Here is a 24,773-nt window from a genome sequence, read left to right on the forward strand (position 1 = left end):
GTAATGGCTTCTCGCAGTTCAGATTTAAGTATTGCCATCTCGAAGGCTATTATATCCTTGACAGTATCCAGTAACGTAGGGTTTATCCCATAATTAGCAGACGGTGGAGGAGAATCACCGCAGAAGCCACATCTGCGAGCATTTACATTTTCTGTGTCGGGGTGATAGGGGTGTTATAATTTTTCACCAACCTGGGTTGATTAAGCGAACAACTAGGGCAAAGCCAAGAGTGTTTAAACTCCGCACTAAGCACTCCGCACTAACACTTGCAAGCGTCACGGTCACTGATACACTCTCAGTTGATAATCCTGTTTTACACATAAATATATACTCATACAACCTGTTTTAGATCGCCGAGGATTCGGACAAGAACGTCGCTTATGACAACATTCATGTCGAGTTACAGGTGATCATTGAGCCTTCAGTTAATCTTTTATTTAGCGTCAACAACAAGCGCAAAATAATTGAAAAAGTAACGACGTTGCTTGGGGAAAGGGATACTAATTCTATAAGAATAAAAAACGTCAATGACAATCCGTCTATGATTACTTTGTAAGTAAATATTTTTATAATTTCTGGAGTTTTCATTCAATTTGATGTAAATCACTATTTTCCAAGAGTTCCAATATACTTATTTATTAATTCTTTTAGGTACAACTTCAATAGGAAATATTTACAAATTATACGCTGTGTGCTTACGGCAGTAAATAATATAGCCACCACTCTCTTCCCGAGGGTGTCGTAAGAGGCGAAAAGGAACACAGTTCCACTACCACCTTAAAACTTAAAAAGACCGATGGCGGGATAAACATCCAGCTGCTGGCTTTGAAATACACAGGCCGAAGATGGGCGGCAGCGTCTTCGGAGCGATAAAGCCAGCCCTGCGATCACCAACCCGCTCACCCAGCGTAGTCACTATGAGCAAGACATACGAGTTCACGCCATTTTCGGCACGAGCTTAGGGGGGCCTATGTCCAGCAGTGGACTGCGATAGGCTGAAGTGATGACGATAATACAACGGACTCCGTTAGTATAGTGTAGGTCGGGTTTTCTCTTGTGTCAAGCGTTCTCAACCACACACAATCGCCCAGACCACGACAAATATCTGCATGGCATTCACAAATGTTTGTCATGACCGAGGATCGACCCTGCAAGCGCAAGCGCAACAGCCAAATGCTATCACCGCATCGCCAACGCGTCGTCAAAAACTTAGGACTTGTCAGACAACAAGACATATTTTATTATTATTAAGCATTAAAATACTTTAATCAATTTTAATCATTCCTAAAATACATGGATGCTTATGAATTGATTTTTAATTTTTTCGTGTGAATAGATAATTCTTCTTATTACAGCGTCCTACAAACGAGCCGCCGACCCTTCATCATAAATTCAAAAAGCTTGGTGTTATTGCTGGCAAGCCATTTAGGTATGTATAAACTTACGTACGTACGTTTAATTCCAAAATAAATTCAATTTCAAATAATATTCGCAATTAGACAAAAATATTTGCAATTGTGCTTGGTTACATAGCTGTTACTAAAATCATTGTAATCGTTGGGTAGGCCTCACGAGTTAGGCGTTCGGTTCTGAGGCGTCAGATGTCAGGCGTGAGGCAGAATAGGCGTGGGGTGTGAACCGTAAAGCCGAGATAAACCAATTAAATGAAACTAAAAATATAATTCTTTTCTTTCGTTAATTTTTTGGGCCTGGAAGTAAAACGCACCTACTCCTATTTATATGAGATTTCTAACATCTTTTAGAACAGCTTGTAGTTATTGCTTAGAATAAAATCTCAGTCTTCATTTTTAACAGTTAATAGATTAATATTATGCATATTCATTAGTAAGTGTAATGTTCATCCACTTGACACGAAGAAATAAAGTATAATATTTAATATATTGTTTTTTCCAGGTATATTATACCTCCAGACGCTTTTACCGATTTAGAAGATGGAAGTAATTTAACTTATACTGTCTTTAAATCCGAACACGTCCCGCTCAGTCAAGAATCTTGGCTACAGTTTAATTCCAATGAACGAATATTATATGGATTGTAAGTAATCTCATATGTCATTTTTATTGACATTCCTCTTTCTTTTGGCAATAAATTGTTTAATTATTTTTCTACTAATTACTTAATTAGACTAGCCCGTTGGCGCAGTTTGTAGTGACCCTACTTTCTGCCCCGGGGGTTATGGGTTCGATTCCCACCCCGAGTCTGGGTGTAATATAAATATTTATTCATTATATATGTATTATTTATAAGTATGTTTATCAAAAAAATATATATATGTAGCTATCCAGTCGGCTGTTACCTATAACACAAGCATTAAGTTGCTTATTTTAGGAGCAGACGATCGTGTGTGTATTGTGTAGATATACATATACTAGCTGCTGCCCGCGACGTCGTCTACGTGAACGCTATATAGCACCAAAAATACCTACGAATATACCTTTTAAAATAACATTCATTTACCCGTTTCTTCTTTACATTTCATATCTACAGAAAAATCTCATAGATGGCGCTGCTTTAAAATTGTCTTGTCTACTTATATTCAATTAATTATGTTTATCGGCTTAGTTACTTATATTGCGTGATTTTTATAGTGTGAAGCTAGCTTATATAGCATGATTATTAACATAATCACAACAACATTCAAAAATGTGTCGTTAGATTACACTTTGTTACAGAATGCGTTGAGGAAATTAGGGTTCTATATATATATACAGTGGCGTGCATAAAGTTTTTAGACAAGGTAGGCAGTCAAAAAAAAATTTAAACAGCCACACTGCACTTACTTTCTCTCAATTTTTTCCTAATTTATTTTCATTTTGTTGGGAATAGAGGCTTTTAGATAATTTCAAGAACAGGCAAGTAAATTATTGGACACGTAAAGTGCATTTATATTAATAATTAATTACTAAATACACGTACAGAAACTAACTGATACCTATTAGACTTGGGTAATTCATGAGTGAGTGATACAAATGAAATATCAAACAAATCAGTTACTGGATAGACACAGTGACCTCATAAGGCCGGCACTCTGATAATTTCGTTTGTGTCAAACATAGGAAATCATTGATAACACTATTAATTAGTTACGAAATTGTATTCTTAATAAAAGTACTTCTTTATTTATTAATAAATGAAAAATTATAACGTCATTGTTATTTATGTGTTAAATTGATACGCCTGAACAATTTTTAATATATCTGTAAAATCGAACGTGTTGAATTTAGATGCACTATTTACTTTCATCAAACACACGTCTCCGTTACATATATCACAAGTAAACTTATTCATCACTAATATATTAATATTTTCACTAATAACAAAAACGCACGAATGAAAAATTAAAAGTGAATTATCATGATATTACTCTGTGGAATGTTGCGATTACGTGACCGTGTTAAAAAGTATAATTATTAATACAAACGGTATCGAATTCAAGACTATTTAATTTGACAAGTTATTCTTAAGCAGTACCTAATTTCGTTGTTAAACCGACCAATGTTAAAAACACAATACTTTGTTCGTATTCCATGTGACACGCGCGACATTATAAAATTGTAGGATTATATACTGTATATGTCTTACTGTCGTCATTGCTAACATTTATTATGCGATTATAGGCAGAAGTTTCATAAAAGGCCCGTCGTAGATGCGTACGAAGCGCTGATATCGCATATATGACGGCGGGTTTTTTGAAGCGGATTTAAATTACATTATGATTTATGTCTTTTTCAAAAATATGTATTCAAAAATAATTGTAATGTTCATGTTTTATATATCATGTTTAGTAACATGCCAGGGTAGGCAGTGCCTTGCGTTTGTGCACGCTCGTCAGAAAAATAAAGCTTCTGAAAACGACTTATTCGACTTAGATGTAGTTCCCGCTGGAGCGGTCAATTTTTGATATGATATTCAAAAATGTTTAGAATTCCTAATGTATGGGTAACACAAAAATAAAATCGTACTTATTAAAAATAGCATGGTGTCGTCTCCTGTCAAAGATTTTCACTGTAATATGAAACTTTGAATAGTTACGGGTTTCTGTAAAGAAGTCACTATAGACGGCGCCACGGTTCGCTTAAACCGAAAATAAAATCATCATATCAAAAATTTCGATCTAGCGGGTACATCGTTCGACACGTCAGTCGGAGACGCGGGTTCGATCCCCGCTGGAGCGGTCAATTTTTGATATGATATTCAAAAATGTTTCGATGTGCTTTTTACTAATTTATTGTGAAAAGCTTAGCTTAACATCTAGTGTTTGTTTCATGTCAATCGGTTCGAATATAAAAAAGTTATGTTAATTTAAAGAATCACGTTGAACATGTAAATTCACTATTCCACGCGGACGATGATGCGAGCACAGCTAGCTATCTATATACATAAATGAACGATTCACTTTAGACGCTATTTAACAGATGATGGTATTCAACAGTTAAAAAAAAACATGAAATTAGTCTTTTTTTACATACCAGAAACAAAATCAATATAACATTAACTGGTCGACGTTATTTTAGGTTTCACAAATAAACGTAACATTTTATAAAATTTAATTTTTAACTTTAGCATACTACAAACAACAGTAATTTGTATTTTCAGCTATAATTTTTTTGCATATATCTAGTAGAAAAGTCACCGTTACAAGCATTATTATTATTATATACATTATTTGTAAAAATATTTGCATTATTTTATCGATAGCAGAAATAAAATCTAATTTTCAAGGCCGCTAATAGAACACGTGGATCGATGGAACTATATCATAGAAGCGAAGGATAGCGACGGTTGTACCGCTCAAGGTACGCTTGATATCAGAGTGCAATTACATAGAAGAACGCGTAATAACAATCATCAATTTACCATGAAAGTTAAACCCCTTAAACGTTTTCAAAATACCATTGACTGGCAAATACGAGCGTTAGAAGGAATCGCGAATATTCACAAGGACGCTAATTTTGATCATTTGTTAGTACTAAACGTTACACAACTCGGTGATGTGTATGAATTTACGTGGATGAATGATACACTGCCCCAATATCCCTGTCCGGTAGATGATATCAAGAAGCTTATGAAGGTAAGTAAACAGAAAAATCAAAAAAGAAATTTCAGCAATAGTAGAAGATATGAACTAGAAACGAACCTCATCAATCTGCTTAACAGATGAAAAATATTTTATACTTATTTTGGTATATTAGAAAAATAATCGCGAAGGGCTGACTGAAAAATCCTGGCCAGGCTATATTTAATTTACAATTGAAAATTTTATTTTTATTTAAAAATGCGCCTACAAGTTTAAAGAATAAATTTAATACCTACCTATAGTATAGCACCTGTATAAAATGTAAACATTGGATTCTATTATTTTCCTGGCATAATAACTACTGGCTTGGATGATATAAACAGGCATATTAATATAAGTATATTAATACTACATCAAAATGAGCGCTGTTTTATTGCGAATACGATGGCATAGGGTTGTCTGCTAAAAATCTGGTTTGGTGGTACAATGTATGGATTACTATTATAAGTTGAGTGAGGGATGATATCTAAGAGATGTTTAATGTAGGCAATCAAATCCATTGAAAGTCTATCTACTCAGGTGCCCGTACTTTATTTTTAAAATGAATATGACATTCACATTGGTTTCGTTCTCGTAAAAAAAAACTGTTTTGTATGTTTCTGTTCAGGTTATGGAATCAGAGACAGAACATGGTAGTCCATCGTCAGATTTAATTAATGCGATGTCCCCTGATCTCCAAGTATTGGAAATCACGTTGCGCGAGACTGGGCAATGCGCTACTATAGAGCCGATAACACCAAACGTATCAGCCAATTACCCGCCCATTTTGCGCAATACTATCGACCACTTAACTGCCAGGGTCGGACATCTACTTGTATACAGAGTGCCTGAGGTGAGTCCACTCCATCATCAATTACATAAGAAAGCGAGCGACATAATATTCAGCATATATTATTTACTAAATAACATAACCAAATATTTTATACAAAATATTAATCTGAAAATAACTGCCGTTTCAATACTCCTCAACAGGGTTATCACACAGAGCCAGATCTCGGCTAGCCTAGTTGCTCATTAAAAATCCCCCCCCCCCTCCTTATAACTGGGTATGAAAAATAGATGTTGGTCGATTTTCAGACCTTCCCGATATGCACACAAAATATCATAAAAATCGGTCTAGCCGTTTCAGAGGAGTATTGTAACTAACATTGTGACACGAGAATTTTATATACCTACTAGCTGACTCAGCAAACGTTGTCTTGCCGCTAAACGCTATTTAAAAATAGGGGTTGATCGTAGAGGGTTGAAAATTTAGGGTTGTATGTATGTATTTTTAATGTTGTATCATAAAAAAATAAAAATAATAATAATTTACCTAAAAGTTAGAAAAAAATTAGGGGTGGACAACCCTTAACATTTAGGGGGATGAAAAATAGATGTTGTTCGACTCTCAGACCAACCCAATATGCACACAAAATTTCATGAGAATCGATCAAGCCGTTTCGGAGGAATTTAACTACAAACACCGCGACACGAGAATTTTATATATTAAATTAGAATTTTTTTTCTTTTACTAGGACACATTCTTCGACCCGGAGGATGGCAGCACTCGGAGTTTGCATTTATCTCTTAGATTTAGTGATAACTCTCCAATTCCGTCAAACCACTGGTTACAGTTTGATGCACAGAAACAAGAGTTATCTGGTGTGCCCTCGCTGAACGACGTAAATGACGTAAATTATGTGCTGGTATGAAATAAAACAAAGAACTTTTGACTGATACAAAATTATTAATGTACTAGCGGACCCGGCAGACGTTGTCCTGCCCCGAAAACAGCTACCAAATTTGATAGCTTACATACCGATAGCAGCGCCACCTACCGAGTCCAATTGAGATAAAAACTAACATATCTTCCAAGTCGACAAAATTACAGATGCTAACAAAATTTGATAAAAATTGGTTAAGTAGTTTCGGTGTTACATACATTTAAAATTTTCATTGTTAATGCTCACCCCCGTGTCCCTCATTCTTATTGGGCATGATTAAAATCCGCTCACCGATCATTTCTACATCACATAGGTATAGGAGATTCGTACCAAATTTGGGGTCGATAGTTTAAAAACGGGAATTTTCCATTGTTAACACCCCCGCAACAATATAATAAGTAAGGTGAAATTGCTAGTTAATACCATTTTTAACCGAGTTCAAAAAACGGAGGAGGGTACTCAATTCGACCGTATATATATATATATATTCGTTCAAGTTATATATATATATATATATATAACTTGAACGAATATTTATAAAAAAGAATTGGTAAAATTGGTCCAGGCGTTGTTGAGTTATAACGCTTACGAACACATTTCGCTGTCCCCGGGCAATAAAGCGGTAATATCAAAAATCAAATTTTACAGGAGAAATAAAAGAAGCTAATTTGTTTATAGTGCAGTGTACAGTGATCCAAAACAGACGTTCAATATGTCAAATGAAAGCTATTTTTTTTACCAATTTAAGCTTTTAAAAATAATTTTAAAAATTATTTTTAAAAGCTTACAATACCTATACAATTCATAGAATTACTATTTTAATTGCAAGATCATTAACAATTACTGTAAAGATGTTCACCGGTTTTTTGTGTTATTTTTCTTAGAGTAATGCAATAATACATAGCTTAGTCGTAAGAGATCCATGCAATAAAACGGTTATTGTCATTTATTCTAACGAAATATTAATAAAAAAAACTGAAAAAAATAAGAGTGATAGATTGATACTCAGAGAAGCCAAAAATTAAATAACATTAAAAAGGGTGTAACCGGCGTATACCGCTTTATTGCCCGGGGCCAGCGATTTTACGATTCATTTTTAACCGACTTCAAAAAAAGGAGGAGGTTACTCAATTCGACCGTATATATATATATATTTTTTTTTATATATATGTTCGGAGATAACTTCTTTGTTTATGAACCGATTTTGATAATTCTTTTTTTGTTGGAAAGGAGATATCCATAGTTTGGTACCATGATAAGGAAACCAGGATCTGATGATGGGATCCCAGAGAAATCGAGGGAAACTTTCCAAAATCGTAAGGGTGACTAGTAAATTTAATCATGTTTTCATTAAGTACTATAAAGCACTACTATTTAATAAAGGTCTGGAGTCGATCTGATGATGGAGAAGAAAGATAGTCGAGGGAACTCTTAAACAATTTATAGCAATTACCTGCTGTTTGAACTTAATTCGTTTCTATTGATGAGAACTTTGCACCTGTATGAGTTATAAGTGCCATTACAGTCTGATGATGGAGACAAAAGATAGTCGAGGGAACTCTTTAACGATTTATAGCAATTACCTGCTGTTTGAACTTAATTCGTTTCTATTGATGAGAACTTTACATATGTATGAGTTATGTGCCATTTCAGTCTGATGATGGAGACGAAAGATAGTCGAGGGAACTCTTCAACGACTTATACCAATTACTTGCTGTTTGAACTTAATTCGTTTCTATTAATGAGAACTTTGCACCTATATGAGTTACAAGTGCCATTACAGTCTGATGATGGAGATGAAAGATAGTCGAGGGAACTTTTCAACGATTTATAGCAATTACCTGCTATGTGATCATCTGTGTCGCAGGACCAGGTTTGATGATGGAGCCCATAAACACTCGAGGGAATTTCTCAACAATTTACAGCAGTTACCTTTTGCTGTTTGACGACCGCTTTGATATAATGGTACATGTGCCGTGTCGGCGGCGCCTAAACACCGACGGTCGCGGGTTCTATTCCAGCTCGGAGTGGATATTTATGTTTACACAAATATTTATTTTCGGTCTAGTTGTTAATCCTTGTGGTTCTCCCAACCTAGCCTCAGAGAACACGCTAGGCTCTCAGTCCCGGTTGTTATTACGTACACCTGATAGCGAACTTTACTCATAGTATGTCGACGCGTTAGCGCAGCGGTCACAGCACCGGCTGTTGCGTTGGCGTTAGTAGGTTCAATCTCCGCGCACGACAGACATTTGTATTGGCCATATAGATGTTTGTCACTGTCTGGGTGTTTGTGCTTGTGTATTGTGTATGTTTCCGGACCCCCGACACAAGAGAAAAAGCATCCTTGTTAGGTCTGCCCATCACTAAAAATTGTAAAATAAAATAATTTTTAATAAAAAAAAAAACCGACTTCAAACCGGAAACTAAAAAGTGAAAAATAAATTTACTTAGTACAAAGTAATTCGTATTTTGATTTAGTTAATCAGAAATGATTAAATAAATATTTTATAATTTTGAAGTTGGTGCCAACTTATGAAACAAATTATGAAAGAAAACTGAATACAACGTACGAGTAGATACTAGAGTAGTTAATGTTTTACTTGGCACCGACTTCAAAATTATAAAATATTTATTTAATCATTTCTGATTAACTAAATCAAAATACGAATTACTTTGTACTAAGTAAATTTATTTTTCACTTTTTAGTTTCCGGTTTGAAGTCGGTTTTTTTTTTATATATAAGATTATATTTAATTGATAATATAATATTTTATAGAATTAGAATCAGCCCTCTTATAAAATAAAAAATACGTCCAAAAGTTACTCACCAACACAACTAAGAACACACATTCAGTACCTAAACATTTTCATCACTTATACTGAGTGCCAACATTGCTCTCACCGAGATGCGCTTTTAAAATTCAAGTTTCAATAGCATATCCCAAACCTGTACAGTATTGTTAATCTTATACGTGTATACATATTTGAATTTGAAATTTCATATTTGTAACCTTTTTTGATTTTGAGTTCTCCATATTTAGGTACTAGATACCTACTGCAAGCGTCACGGTCACTGATACACTCTCAGTTGATAATCCTGTTTTACACATAAATATATACTCATACAACCTGTTTTAGATCGCCGAGGATTCGGACAAGAACGTCGCTTATGACAACATTAATGTAATAGTAGAGACAGCTATTAAGTGCCCAACGATCGAGTTACAGGTGATCATTGAGCCTTCAGTTAATCTTTTATTTAGCGCCAACAACAAGCGCAAACTAATTGAAAAAGTAACGACGTTGCTTGGAGAAAACGATACTAATTCTATAAGAATAAAAAACGTCAACGACAATCCGTCTACGATTACTTTGTAAGTAAATATTTTCATAATTCCTGGAGTTTTCATTCAATTCGATGTAAATTACTATTTTCCAAGAGTTCCAAATATACTTATTTATTAATTCTTTTAGGTACAACCTCAATTTAGGGCCGAAAATAGAAATCGACACTAAGGAATTGCATAACACATTTACAGTTGAAGTGAGCGGCGACAATCTTGAACAAGGGAATCAGATTGGCAAAAAAGACGTCAAAATTACTTCTTTCCGTATCATTCCAATAAGTTCTTGTACCTCTCGTAAATAACGAATTATTTCTATATAGGTATATAATACCCACGGATTGACTCAAATTCTTTTAAGTATAACAGTTACACATATATGTTATTATTACAATTGTTACATATTTTAATAATACTTAATAAATCGTATCTTCAATAAAATAGCTTTTCAATTGTAAAATTAGTTCTTGCAAATTTCCTTTCTATCTACGTGTATAGAATAACACGTAGGTATCTCACTGATTGACAAGTCTGTTAGTCAACTTTTTTAAAGGCGAAAATGAGAACAGGTTATAATATTTTTAAAATCTATACAAATAAATAAAATTGGTTTGTTTGTAATATTAAAATAACCGCACGATTATACACGGTACGTATACCAAAATAAGATTTTTTATAATTTTTGTCTGTCAGTCTGTCGGTTTGTTCCGGCTAATCTCTGAAACGGCTGGACCGATTTTAACGGGACTTGGCAGATAGCTGATGTAATAAGGAGTAACTTAGGCTACTTGGATTTTCAATTTTTTTTTTATAACTCTGCGAACTGAACAATAACTATTGTTAAATTCCACGCGGAAGAAGTCGCGGGCGCAGCTGGTATATAATATTTTTACAAAATTTTTAAGTTTATTATTATTATTTTTTTGTAAAAGTGGGGTAAAAACATATAAATTAAAAACTCGATAAGTAGTAGAAAATTAAAAATGTTTTTTGTTTACTAAAACTTTTCATTTACCTTCCCTATCTATACTATTTCAATAATACATATCTTGAAAAGAATGACTGTTATTAGCTTCGACTCAGGTAGGATTATGCACTACTGTGGTAGGTACACCCATTCCTAATGCGCCTCCAGTAACGGATGGGAACCCGGTCCTGCTAGACATGGCGTCGTCGGGATTGTTCAGAGGTGAGCCGGACAGTCCCCATGAAGGAGAAGTCTGGCCTTTTCGCCGTGGCCAGCCTGTCGCTGGAGGGATCCTGTTGCCTGCAGATCCGGGACCCTCCAATTAAAGCGGCTGAAGACTCCCGCAGGGGTTTTGGTCAGGTACGCCCATTCCTGAACGTACAAAAGTCGTTTAATATGCAGATTTTTGAAACAGAATTACAGACTTAGTATAGAATTTTCACTGTTTTAAGCCTTCTATTCCTAAGAAGGAGAAATAAAAAAAAGCGTATTTAAGGCATTTTTTTTATAATTTATTTCTTTTTATATGTTTATATGACTTCTTCGATGTCATGAAAACTGTGTGCTAAAGCCATACCATAAAACTTAAAAATAAATTTGAAAATAAATATGACTTAATATTAATTTATTCGTAGCACGTTGTTTTTTCGACGTGTCGATTAAAAAATTTTGATTCTTGCTAATAACAAAGATTTTTTTTTTTTATTTAAACAAGTTTAAATAAAAAAAAATCTTCATCATTGATCTAGATAAGTATCTAAAAACATATTTTTTAATTTTTATTAGTATTCTTTTTATTTTTACTAGTGACATCTGTGAAGTTATAGTGATACTATATTTTCAAGTTCTTACTCTACTTTCTTAATTCCTACTTGATGCCAGGTGTCGTCACCTTACCAATATATATATATATTTTATCATGCCATCTTTCTAAATAAAAAGGAACTAAAACCAATGTCTTGAAGGTATTTTATATTTTTTTAATAGATGTCGCTACATGTAACTTTCTTTAAATTTTATTTAGTGTTGCTACTAATAATAAATAAAACAACCTGGGCGTCACCCATGATATATTTTAATCTGTGGTTATATGAGCGAATGACCTGAATGAACACAAAACCTCAAAGTTGTCAATGTGATCCGATTGCTAGGTGCATCGTTTTCTCGCGACTGGAACTTCGAACACCCGGGTAGTGGGTCATGATATGATAGTGGCTGGCGGTATGTGCAGTGTGATACTTTTTGTGTTGTGATTTGTTTATGAACTAGATTTCTTCCTTTTTTCTACACAAGAAACTAACGAAAGGTATGTAAAGCTCGAATAAGTCTATATAATGTTTACTTCAGGTACTTCCAAGTATCTAGAAAAACATGAATGGATTACTTAGATCTATTTCCATGAACGGATGTTGTATGTAATAAACAACATGTCCAAGCTCTCTAGGGGACTCAATTAATTGATAGTAGTAAATCTTTGCTTATCAAAGTATGTATTTCATTCTTAACTTACGGTCAACAAGTTTTATCTCACGTGATGTCATTTCTTTTAGAGACAAACTAAATTCTTTATTACAATATACATTAAATAAATGAACTTTTATAATAAAAACAAGTACCAATAATTTAATACCCTATACCAGTAATTTACAAGTACCAATAATTTAATATTAAATACCCCAATTTACATTAACTCATAAAAATCTCTTAAGAATTTTTAAATAACTATTTTTATATTATATTAATGTACATAATTTTTAATACTTATTATTATTATTGTATTTTATATACTTATTATTATATTATTATGTCTTTAAATAGCAGAAGAGTTAAAACTTTATTTTCAGTTGAGCTGAGAACTGCCTTTACACCCTTATACATTCACCTCATCCTTTCCTTCTCCTTTAGATATTATCCATTTAAGATATTAAAAAATAATATACTTATGTGTTTGTTACCACTTCAATCTAAAAAGGATATTAGATTTTCCACAATATAACTTTATATCCAATTAACGGCAACTTCAAAGATATTTTTATCAAACTGTTTCTTAAATTAAACCAAATGCTCATTATGCTGTATATAATTATAGATAAGTTTACAGTTTTAATGATAATAAGTTGACCTATAAAATATTAGTTTTACAGTGTTTTATACATCCAATTAATTGAGTTCTTATAGGGTATAGAATGCTTAGGGTCTGTTTAACCGGTTGTGAATAATGCTATTTGACGAATGACAGTATCCAACTGATCAAAGTTTATGATTTTTTTTTTCACGTTAAATTCTAATCTGTTTATGGGGTATTTTTTTTTCAGAGTTGTTAATGTAGAAGTTGTGGTTTATTTAGTGAGGAGAGACAGGTCCTAGTGGCCTATTCTTCCTCCTGCTGTTAAAGTCTATTCGTAACTTATTTATAAAATAAATTTTATTCACAACTGGTGAAACAGGTTTTTATGTAAGTAGTTTATGATAAATGCAATGCATTTTAAGATAAAATACATCAAATTCCTAAAATAAATATGAATACTATTAAATTTGATTAATTATTTGATATATCCTCCAAATGTAGATATTATTTTATTTTTTTTACTAAAAAATTAAGAAATTAAAGAGCTTCGTTTATTATCATTTGTTAATCCTCAGTAAACTATTTCTATAATTTATTTTTTTAGTAACATTTACTTTATCTAAATGATCCTTGCTATTTAATCTCCTGTTAAGAATATTTATTTATTAACTGTGTGACTTTTAAATGCTATAGCGTCATAAAAATAGAGTTGATTTTATTGGTTCACTAGTTTTTGTGTTTATTTATTATTAAAAATTAAAAATAATAATAACATACACAAAAGTACTTTTCTCTAACTAATTTAACTTGCTATAAAATATATGCCCATGTCCAGCTTATTACATCACAAGATCAAGAATTAAATTAAATATTAGAAGTCACTGAAGAATGTCGTAATTGTGTACTTGTTACATTTTGAAAGTCAATTTAGAAAAAGGATCTTACAGTCATCGTGGTAGGCATCCGAGTCTACCATTGGCCTTAGTCCGTCTATTGCTGACGATTTAGAGTCAGACAGACACTGTGTCGCCTAGGACACTCTTCAGGAAAACGCAGAGTTGCCTAAGTTCTGCGCCACCCTCTCGACCTCACTGGCTAGGCCCACAGGAACGACGAGTCGATACATGTGAAGCCAGTTCGACTGCAGGAGTCTTTCGCATTTTAGAGCTATGCTACGAATGCTTGACGGAGAGCCCATTCCGGGTTTCAGATGAAGTTTTCCTTCTCCAGGACCCTGATGATTTTGAGCCAGGTTTATCCCTCGGTCGCCTTTTACGACCCCCCCGGGAAGAAAGGGGGTGGTGCTATTCTACTCATCCGACATCACACGGCCAAGTTGTGCCGTGTGGTGTCGACCGAGACTACCAGAAGTTCAATAATTACTCATAATCTCCCCGAGTCACAATAAAAAAGTAACCTCAACTAACTAAGAGTACAATCCGAACGTAATCTCGATCATATATTGCTAGATTGAATCTCGTCTAATTATTATTAGAGATAACGAGATAGATTATAATTCGCGCGAAATTAAAATATACTGATACCTATACTGTAATATGTAAAAGATTTTTGCCAAAAAACTATCTTTTTATAAATATGTTCTAGTTATAACTGGGTCGCAATGATTTTAATGAGGCTTAAAAAAGTTATCGAGATTGGATGATGAAAATGCACTTGTTATCACTACTCTATACATATACAGAATTTATGTCTTAAATTTAGATAAACACTGAAAAAGTTCAGTAACATTTCACTTCAATTAATTAATTAGTTTCATAGTCTAATTCTAAACTCTCGCGAGATTTCATTTTCTACACCTGACGAAGCATATAACTTATTTGATACTAGATGTACGCGTTGAATTAAAAAAAAAGTTATTTTTCAGTTCGCTGAGTTCTAAAATAAATAAAATTCTAAAATAAAAGTAGCTTAAGTTACTCCTTATTACATCAGCCATCTGCCAGTGAAAGTCCCGTCAAAAACGGTTGAGGCGATTAAAAGTTTAGCCGGAACAAACAGACAGACAGAAAAAAATTGTAAAAAATGTTATTTTAGTATATGTACCGTGTATACATCCATATGCATTTAGTAAAAAGCGGTTATTTTAATATTACTAACAGACACTAAATTTATTTATTTGTATAAATAAATTGTACACATAATTGGCACTAAGACAAAATCAAATGTTATTTACTTGGTAAATATGTGAAATTCGAACACGACGTGAACGTAATTGAACAGTTCGTAAGTAAAACGAATCGTATTTTGAATATAATAACCTGGCTAAGATACTTAGAGCTGTTTCACCGGTTATGAATAAACTTTATTCCTAATTTTTGCCCTTCTTTACTATACTTATACTTACGAGCAGTACGTTACGAATAGACTAACTGCGCGAGGTAAAAATGTCATAAGATATCTTTCACCTCAACTAATAAACTACAATTTTAGATTCAAAGGTAGCCCGCGAAGCAGGTTGCAAAAATATGTCACGAATAAAGTGAAATTTAATGGTAAAAATAATATATCATGGGCTTTGATCCGTTGAATGCCGTCATACGTCAGAGACGTTTAACGGGAACAGGTGAAAGAGCCCTTTGACAAGTATATAACAACGTTCATGATCGTAACCTTCACGACTAATTCCTATTTCGACGAATAATTATTTGTTCGTCGGAGTATGTAAACATATCATTACATGAAACTAGGTTACGCATGGATGAGGCGTCCCACAGTTCTTAAATATAAATTGTTAGAATAACACAATATTTTAATTCAACTCATCTACTAACTGTAACTGATCATATTGGTCCGACTCTTGTCGTACTCGAGATCGAAATTATTTAATGAACCCATTTACTTTCATTTGCATTTAAGACTTATGTTAAACAAAAGTGCTTAAGTATTATGTTGCTTATAAGTTAATTGTTATTACTACACGTTACATGTGTTAGATATTTAATAATTAAATAATGTAATATTACTTCTATGAAATAACTTAGTTATATTATGCTTGTTATGTTATAATATAATTGGTGTATCTTGTGTCAAGAGTTGTTGAAGTTGGAACAATTGTAGTTAATTATAAAAAAGGGGTTTGACCGTTTTAACGATAAAAAAAATAAAGCGGTTCTGTGGTCGTCTGTATTTTTTAAATTTGTTTATTTGCGGATATATTCGTCAATTATTTTTTTCATTTTTCAAATAATTTCATAATAACTAAAGCAAAATCGGATTATGTAAACAAAACAACTTATCTCGAAAATTAACAAATTTTTGTATCCTATTTTTGTATCCACACAGCACAGCACAGCTGTGTGGCTACGGCACTAAAGAATTTAGCCACCCCCTCTCTTCCCGTGGGTGTCGTAAGAGGCGACTAAGGGATAACAAGGTTCCACAACCACATTGGAACTTAAGAAGCCGACCGATGGCGGGATAACCATCCAACTGCTGGCTTTGAAACACACAGGCCGAAGACGGGCAGCAGCGTCTTCGGTGCGACAAAGCCAGTACTGCGGTCACCAACCCGCCTGCCCAGCGTGGTGACTATGGGCAAAACACATGAGTTCACGTTATTTTTGACGTGAACTTGTGGAGGCCTGTGTCCAGCAGTGGACTGTATAGGCTGTTATGATGATGACACGGCAGTCAGACGTGACTGATAAGAAAGAAAAGATTTCGCGAGAATATTCCGAAAACATATTATAACCAATAAAGCACTCAAATCAAATCAAAATAGCTGTATTCGAATCGGCTAGAAAAGCATTTTCGAATCGTCATTATACAAATTAAAATTTAAAAAAATGATTAGGAGATACAGAGAAGAATTGGCAAGAAATTGCCTTTACACTTTTATAATAATATATAAACTGTGTTTTAGTACAAAATTAGTAATACCTACCTATCTTGCATCAAATACAGCGTCACGAAGTCCACAAATCTGTCATCTATGTATTATAATGCTGCACCGAAATAAGCCTTGGCTATTAATTTCTTTTTAATACACACTTTAAAATTTAAAGTTTAAATTAAACAAATAATATTAGTAATATAATTGTTTTAGATTATGTTTTGTAAGTAAAATATTGAACATGGGTATTGTTTGGTCTTGTCATTAAAAATCTTTAGATTTACCTAATTATGTACTTGATATTTAATATTTCATAAATTGTTAAATGTAGGTTTTTAGAGCATTGTATTATATATTTTATATATTAAATAAATAAATTACTCAAATAAAATGTATTATTAGGTAAAACGTACATTTTTAGTTGGATTTTTTTCTTTTAAAAGACATCTTTGAGCAATCAGTTCCATTGAAAAAATATAGATTGGATCTGAACGGAACTTACTCGTTATAAAGCGCTCATCTTTAGTTATTCTATTTTATCATTTGTATTATCGTAGTTTGAATTTAGAAATCAGGTGGATAACATGCCTACCGTGTTATTCTAAAATTTATGTTAATATATGATCCGAGTATCTAGAATACTAGAAATTTATTGAAATAAGACGATCTATATTAGCTGTGCTGTTCTACTTCTAGACGTCGTATCGTGATGTTTTATAGCATGAATGCCACCTCCACAAACAGGCCCCCTAAAGTAAAATAAAATGTTTTTAGTCAAACAAGTTTATCTTACAATTATTTTCTCTCTTACTCCACACTATTGCTAGTTCAGCTAAGATTTTGGAAAAGCATATTAATAATGATATATACTAGATCGTTCAATAAGTCCCGAGACTAACCTGGAAATGGCGCATATATTAAAAACTCTTTTAATTTTTAAAAAGTACTGGCTATCAATACAAGAATATGTGTCAAATTTTTAAAAATGGAACAATAAAATTATTGATTTTGAAACATTTAAGTGACGCTACGGTTGTAATTTCGATACAATGAAAAAAAACGAGTTTCGCGTGTTGATAAAACATTGTTTTTTAATGGGAAAAAATACCGTTGAAGCACAGCAATGGCTTATAAAATGTTATGCAGGATCAGCTCCCTCTAAAGCAACCATTTGTCGGTGGTATGCCGACTTCAAACGCGGTCGCATGGACACCAATGATGGGGAACGCTCAGGTCGTCCAAATGAAACAGTGACTCAACAAAATATTAATCAAGTCCTCAAAATCGTATTGGAAGATCGGAAGGTAAAAGTGCGAGAGATAGCCGAGATAGTGAAGATTTCAGCTGGTAGTGTTTTCACTATTTTACATAAAAATTTGGCCATGAAAAAGCTTTTTTCTAAGTGGGTGCCGCGTTTGCTTACAACTAATCAAAAGGAACAACGTATCAATGATTCAGAGCGATGTTTGGCGCTGATGAATCATAATAAAAATGATTTTTTACGTCGGTATGTAACAATGGATGAAACCTGGATACACCATTTCACTCCGGAATCCAATCGGCAGGCAGCGGAGTGGAGAGCGGCTGGTGAAAGCCGCCCGAAGCGTCCAAAGACTCAGAAATCGGCCGGTAAGGTTATGGCGTCTATATTTTGGGATGCGCATGGAATACTTTTCATCGACTACCTTGAAAAGGGGCAAAATATAAATAGTGACTATTACATGTGCTTATTGGAGTGATTGAAGTACGAAATTGCGGATAAACGGCCTCACATGAACAAAAAGAAAGTGGTGTTTCACCAGGACAATGCGCCTTGTCACAAGTCCGTGAGAACGATGGCCAAAATTAACGAATTGGGTTTCGAATTGCTTCCTCATCCCCCTTATTCGCCAGACTTGGCCCCCAGCGATTACTGGCTGTTTGCAGACCTCAAAAAAATGCTTCAGGGTAAGAAATTTGACTCAAATAGTGAAGTTATCGCAGCAACGGAGGCTTATTTTGAAGCCAAAGACAAATCGTTCTACACACATGGGATAGAAAAGTTAGAAAAGCGTTGGAGGGACTGTATCGCTCTTGGAGGAGACTATGTTGATGAATAAAAATTAATTTTATAAAAAAGACCTTTTTTTAGTACTTAGTCTCGGGACTTATTGAACCACGTGTTATAGGCAACAAATTGGCCTTTGATTTCATAAATCATTCGATTAAATGACTGATGAGGATATGTTAATAATACCAGTTCTCCTATTTGAACCGTTCAGCTTCAAAATTACGTAAAATATATGTGAAATCTAATTTTAAACATTTGATACGATAAGTAACAGAGTGGTTGCTAGGGCTTGTTCCAGTTATACGCATACCACATAATTGTCCCCACTAGTGTCGACTATTTAAAAAATATTCTATTAATAACCTGTAGTTATGGTTTATGCTATTTAACCACACTGTGAAATAATTAGATGCAAACTGTTATCGCTTACAATGTATTACTGTACGAAATGTTTTTATATTGATTTCCAATGTCAAAGTCGCTATATAATAGGTGATAAGTGCTTTATTATTAAAATTCTTGTTTATCTGAAAAACGTTCTGTCAGGCGCGTGAAGTTTAAACAATTGTTACGTTTTCTGCGCAATTTTCTTGAGTTTATATGTTAATATATTTGGAAGTCCCGGTTTTCGGGGTCTCGGCCCATTCAAATCCCGGGAATACATTTGTAAAGTCCCGGCATTTTCGGGACTTGAAATAAAACCATTTTGAAGTAAAACTTCTTTACGTACGTTTGACTTGGGGAGAAAGCTGCTGAAAGAGTGACGAGAGCGTTACGAAAAGTGTGATCAGGCAAGACGAACGGAAGATATAAGTTAGTGAAAATAGAAAGAGAGAAAGAGTTACTTTTCTTGTGCTGTGCCGGTTGCCGGTTGTCGGTACTGTAGAGTAATGTACGAAACGTAACTCTCTTTTTTGTGTTTATAATTTTTTTGTGAAATTTAAAATCCTGGGATCATCCCTGGATAATAAAATGCTCTTCGTCAATCCCGAAATCTCGGGATCAAAAAGAAGGCCAGGATAGAATTCCCTAATTTTGTAAGAATCTTCTACAAAATAAGAAAACTTAAAAAAATTGAATTAGTTCAGCTGTTTACACAGTTATAACTTATCACATATTTAGCAAATCATTTTTAACCGACTTCAAAAAAGAGGAGGTTCTAAGTTCCACTCTATTTATTTTTTATTCGTATAAATTACGTACCCGTGAAATTGTTGATGTACAGCATGCTGTATCGAGTATCATTAGCGAGCGGGCTAGGATGACTCACTATGACTTGTTCGTTGCTAGCTGCACCGCTACACAAGGTCAAGACGTGACAACCGGCGCCACTAAATAGCTTCCAATGCACACACTATACTAACAATAATATGGAATTATTTATTTATTTATTTATTTATTTATTCTTAATGTACACCGAAATACAGACACATATAAAGAAAGACACAATAGAAGATGTACAAAGGCGATCTTATCGCCAAATAGCGATCTCTTCCAGATAACCTTTGGGTACAGGACACGATACAGTAGCAGCGGTTAAGGTGTGCACAAATTAAGGAGTAAAGATCAATTATAAATAGGTAAAAACTATTTATAAAGGAATTAGTGACACGAGCTTAGACAATTACGTAGGTATTTGCTCATATTGTAAGTTAACATTCTTAAACATTTCACTCGCATGACTGCTGCTTTCATGATACTATGCGTCATAGTATCATAATTATCCTTTATACTTTTGTTACTGGAACACAGCTTTTAAATAGAAATACTAAAATTGGTTAAAAGTTTTTCATTATGTATTGGTTTAAAAGTTTAGAATCTCAAAATTTTTCTTTCTTTTTGGTAGTATTTTAATTACCATAATAAAAATATGATTCTCAATAATCAATTGTTGACACCTGATAGCGATCGTTATATCATAACAACTCGTAGTGGAACACCATAGTAAATCAAGCTCCATCCCTACCTATATTGAAGAAAAGACATTTTCCCAGAAGTAGGATACATACAGGTTGATTTATTTTTAGTCTAAAATAAATTATTGTTTGAGATCACAACAATATTCAAAAGGCTGTAGCGTTATCTTAATAGTTGTTTGTTTGCATATACTGTTAGTGATATAGGTATGCAAGCAACATCTCTGTATAATCTATCCGTGTCAGTCGTTGTCAGGTAACGCTCGGATACTAGTGAACCTTTTTTTTCAATTTAGAGATAGGCTTGCGTTTAACCTCAACCTCGGGCCATATCCGATCGAAAAGGTTTACCTGATAAGGCTTAACCTTTTTTGTAGAGTTAGTTTAAACCACGTAGTTTTAGTATATTGAAGCAACTGGCAATTCTGTTATACCTATGTTTTTCTTTTAATAGTACCTATACATAATAGAAATAAAAAAGCAGTTGATGTATGTATAATCGTAAACCATTAACGATGTAATATATGTATGTTTTTATTTTTATTTTTATTATTGGCCCTAATATAATTTACTGTTGTCAGCAATATTATTATATCAAATTAGACTAGATAGAGAGATATTTTCTATTGTATATTTATGTACAAAAAAATATCAGAAACGATTACTAACCAATCAGCGATCTTATCGCTCATAGGTCTTTTCCGGGTAACTGACTTGACAAAGGAAAGGACAATATAGAAAATAATTACGCTGGGCAAGGCTCATACTATGAAAATAAAAGGTTATTCTTTCCTCATTACATATTACAGATTAAAGGGAAAGAAAATAGTCATTATCAGTATAAAGGTCCACAACATATATGTATTTACTTATACAATATTTTTTTATAACTAGGTCAGTAGGGATATGAGAAAAGTATCAATACTTTGTCGTATCGAGTGGCTACATTGCCATTCGATACCGATACTTTTGTACTCGATACTTTGCATTCGATACTTTTACTCAATGAGTACTTTTTGGTAGGTATCGTATCGAAAGATTTAAATTAGTACTATTACCTTTTTTTCTTTTGGTTGACTGAAATTTGTATGATATTTCGAAGACCTTTTTTTGGGTCGTCAACTGAAATTTGAAGACAGTTCTTCAGTGTTTATACAATAATTTGAAGCGACGACCTTTTTTTGGAAGTCGACGATCCATACTTCTAGGTATCGAGTACTTTTGTGTTTGTACTCGATACCTAGAAGTATCGATACTTTTGTTTCGATACTTTTATGAGTACTATACTTAGTACTATATTTAGTACTCAAAACTTGTGCGCCTGAGTTGTCTCCAATCCTGACACGTCCGTTTCGTCTCTCTCTAGCGACAGGACAAGTGCCGAAAGCCTGGAAGCAAGCTAACGTGCAGCCTGTGCCCAAAAAGGGCAGTCGAGCTGACCCTGTCAATTACAGACCTATTTCCATAACGTCCATACTCTGTAAGAGTATGGAACGTATACTGAATAACCGGCTCCTGGCACACCTTGAGAAGAACGATCTCCTTAGCGACCGACAGTTTGGTTTTCGCCGTAATCGGTCCACGGGTGATCTTCTGGCGTATGCCACACAAATTTAGAGTGAGGCTATCGAGAAACACGGGGAAGCCATTGCGGTCTCGCTCGATATCTCGAAGGCATTTGACAGGGTCTGGCATGACGGCCTTATTAGCAAACTTCCTTCATACGGCCTACCCGCTTCTCTCTGTGTTTGGATATCTGACTTCCTGAGGGATCGATCGATCCGCGTAGTCATAGACGGTTGCGATTCCGATCGTTTGGCCATGAATGCCGGGGTCCCTCAGGGGTCTGTACTCTCGGCAACGCTATTCTTGCTGCACATCAACGACTTGCTCAAACCCGGAACCTTTGGGTATGCAGATGACAGCACCGTTGTCGAGCGTTACGTGTCCAATGCACGAGCGAGTGGGTCTGAGATCCAATCGCTGAGAGAAGCTATGATTCAGCGTCTGAACTTGTCCCTTAAAGCTGTCTCCGATTGGGGTGACGCAAACCTGGTCAAGTTCAACGCCTCTAAGACCCAAGCGTGTCTTTTTTCGGCAAAGCGGAGTCCTTTCCATCTGACTCCCTCTTTCCGAGGTGTGCCCGTGCCCATAACGGGCCGCCTAGAGCTTCTTGGCGTTACTTTGTCATCCACCCTCAATTTCGGCTCACACATAGAGACAAAGGCTCAAACAGCTGCCAGAAAACTGGGCGTCCTCTCGAAGGTGAGACAGTACTTCACTCCGGAACAGCTTCTAAATTTATATCAAGCGCAAGTTCGATCATGCATGGAGTACTGCTCTCATCTTTGGGATGGCTCAGCCAAAGCTGGAGCTTCTCGAGTCGATTGAGAGACGAGCCAGGAGGCTCATCGGTGATAATGCACTGGTCGCTGCAAAGCTGCAAAGCTTGCATCATCGACGGAGGGTGGCCGGCCTGTCGGTTTTTTATCGGATACACTTCGGAGAGTGTGCGCAGAAACTCCATAACCTGATTCCCCCTTCCCCCTTCCATCATCGTACAACCAGACGCTCTGCGTTCATCATTACAGCCTATACAGTCCACTGCTGGACATAGGCCTCCACAAGTTTACGCCAAAAATAACGTGAACTCATGTGTTTTGCCCATAGTCACCACGCTGGGCAGGCGGGTTGGTGACCGCAGTACTGGCTTTGCCGCACCGAAGACGCTGCTGCCCGTCTTCGGCCTGTGTATTTCAAAGCCAGCAGTTGGATGGTTATCCCGCCATCGGTCGGCTTCTTAAGTTCCAAGGTGGTTGTGGAACCTTGCTATCCCTTAGTCGCCTCTTACGACACCCACGGGAAGAGAGGGGGTGGCTAAATTCTTTAGTGCCGTAGCCACACAGCACACTCTCGCTCTGCGTTACGCCACCCTTATATGGTTGACATTCCCCTTATACGCACTAAGCGATTTGCTAGTACATTCTTGATCCGTACAGCCAAAAAATGGAACTCTCTACCAGCGTCTGTGTTTTCAGAAAATTATAACCTGGGGATCTTTAAGTCGCGAGTGAATAGGTTACTTCTAGGTAAGCGTACTCCATCTTAGACCGCATTTTCACTTATCATCAGGTGAAATAGTGGTCAAACGCAAGCCTATCATTGTATTAAAAAAAAATGAGTACTATACTTTTTTTTCGATATTACTCATGAGTACAGTATCGATATTTTGTATTCGATACCGTGTTCCTATAGGTCAGTAAACAAGCGTACGGCTCACCTGATAGTAAGCGATTAACATAGCTTATAGACGCTTGTAACACCAAAAGCATCTCAAGCGCGTTGTCGATCCTATCCCTAATTCCTCCCAGGAGCTCTTACTCACCAACAAGAACACAACAATGCTTGAAAACAGTATTATTTAACTGTAGTCTTCTGTAAAGTCGAGGTACCCCAGTCGGACTGCTTCATGTTTTGAGCAGTAAATTTCCTGTTGTGCCCTAACAACCTCAGTTAAAGTATAGTACTATTATCATAGGTGCATTATATTTTTTTATTCATTTTAGAAAATGTGAAAAAATTATATGTAAAACAAGTATATAAAGAAATACTTCGGGTCAATAAAGACTTTTTTTTCGTGAAATTCAATTAATTATTTTTGAAAAAAACTGTATTTGACCAAGTGTCATCGACTACAAGCTTATACATTTGAACGTGCGTGGATGTAAAAAGTATTTACTCAATGATTGAAATTTATATCAATAATAG

The 24,773-nt window shown here is 34.8% G+C and overlaps 1 protein-coding gene and 2 long non-coding RNA genes across 3 annotated transcripts; 2 read left to right on the forward strand and 1 right to left on the reverse strand.

Annotated features, from left to right (window-relative positions):
- The first annotated feature begins 3 nt into the window (after positions 1–3).
- LOC123661382 (dystroglycan 1-like) lies at positions 4–6,792 on the forward strand. The gene is made up of 7 exons (XM_045596347.1): positions 4–63; positions 350–472; positions 1,356–1,429; positions 1,915–2,055; positions 4,744–5,092; positions 5,706–5,930; positions 6,616–6,792. Exons 1-7 carry the CDS (start codon positions 4–6, stop codon positions 6,790–6,792), a joined length of 1,149 nt encoding a protein of 382 aa, XP_045452303.1.
- Positions 6,793–9,899: 3,107 nt separating this feature from the next.
- LOC123661876 lies at positions 9,900–10,592 on the forward strand. Its single transcript, XR_006744400.1, has 2 exons — positions 9,900–10,181; positions 10,282–10,592. It is a non-coding gene; the product is annotated as an uncharacterized LOC123661876 (long non-coding RNA).
- An 11,643-nt stretch (positions 10,593–22,235) lies between these two features.
- LOC123661763 lies at positions 22,236–24,232 on the reverse strand. Its single transcript, XR_006744398.1, has 2 exons — positions 24,196–24,232; positions 22,236–22,291 (listed from the first exon to the last, which is right to left on the reverse strand). It is a non-coding gene; the product is annotated as an uncharacterized LOC123661763 (long non-coding RNA).
- Between the last annotated feature and the right edge of the window lie 541 nt (positions 24,233–24,773).

This window comes from Melitaea cinxia, chromosome 17 (assembly GCF_905220565.1).
Source record: "Melitaea cinxia chromosome 17, ilMelCinx1.1, whole genome shotgun sequence".
Taxonomy (NCBI): domain Eukaryota; kingdom Metazoa; phylum Arthropoda; class Insecta; order Lepidoptera; family Nymphalidae; genus Melitaea; species Melitaea cinxia.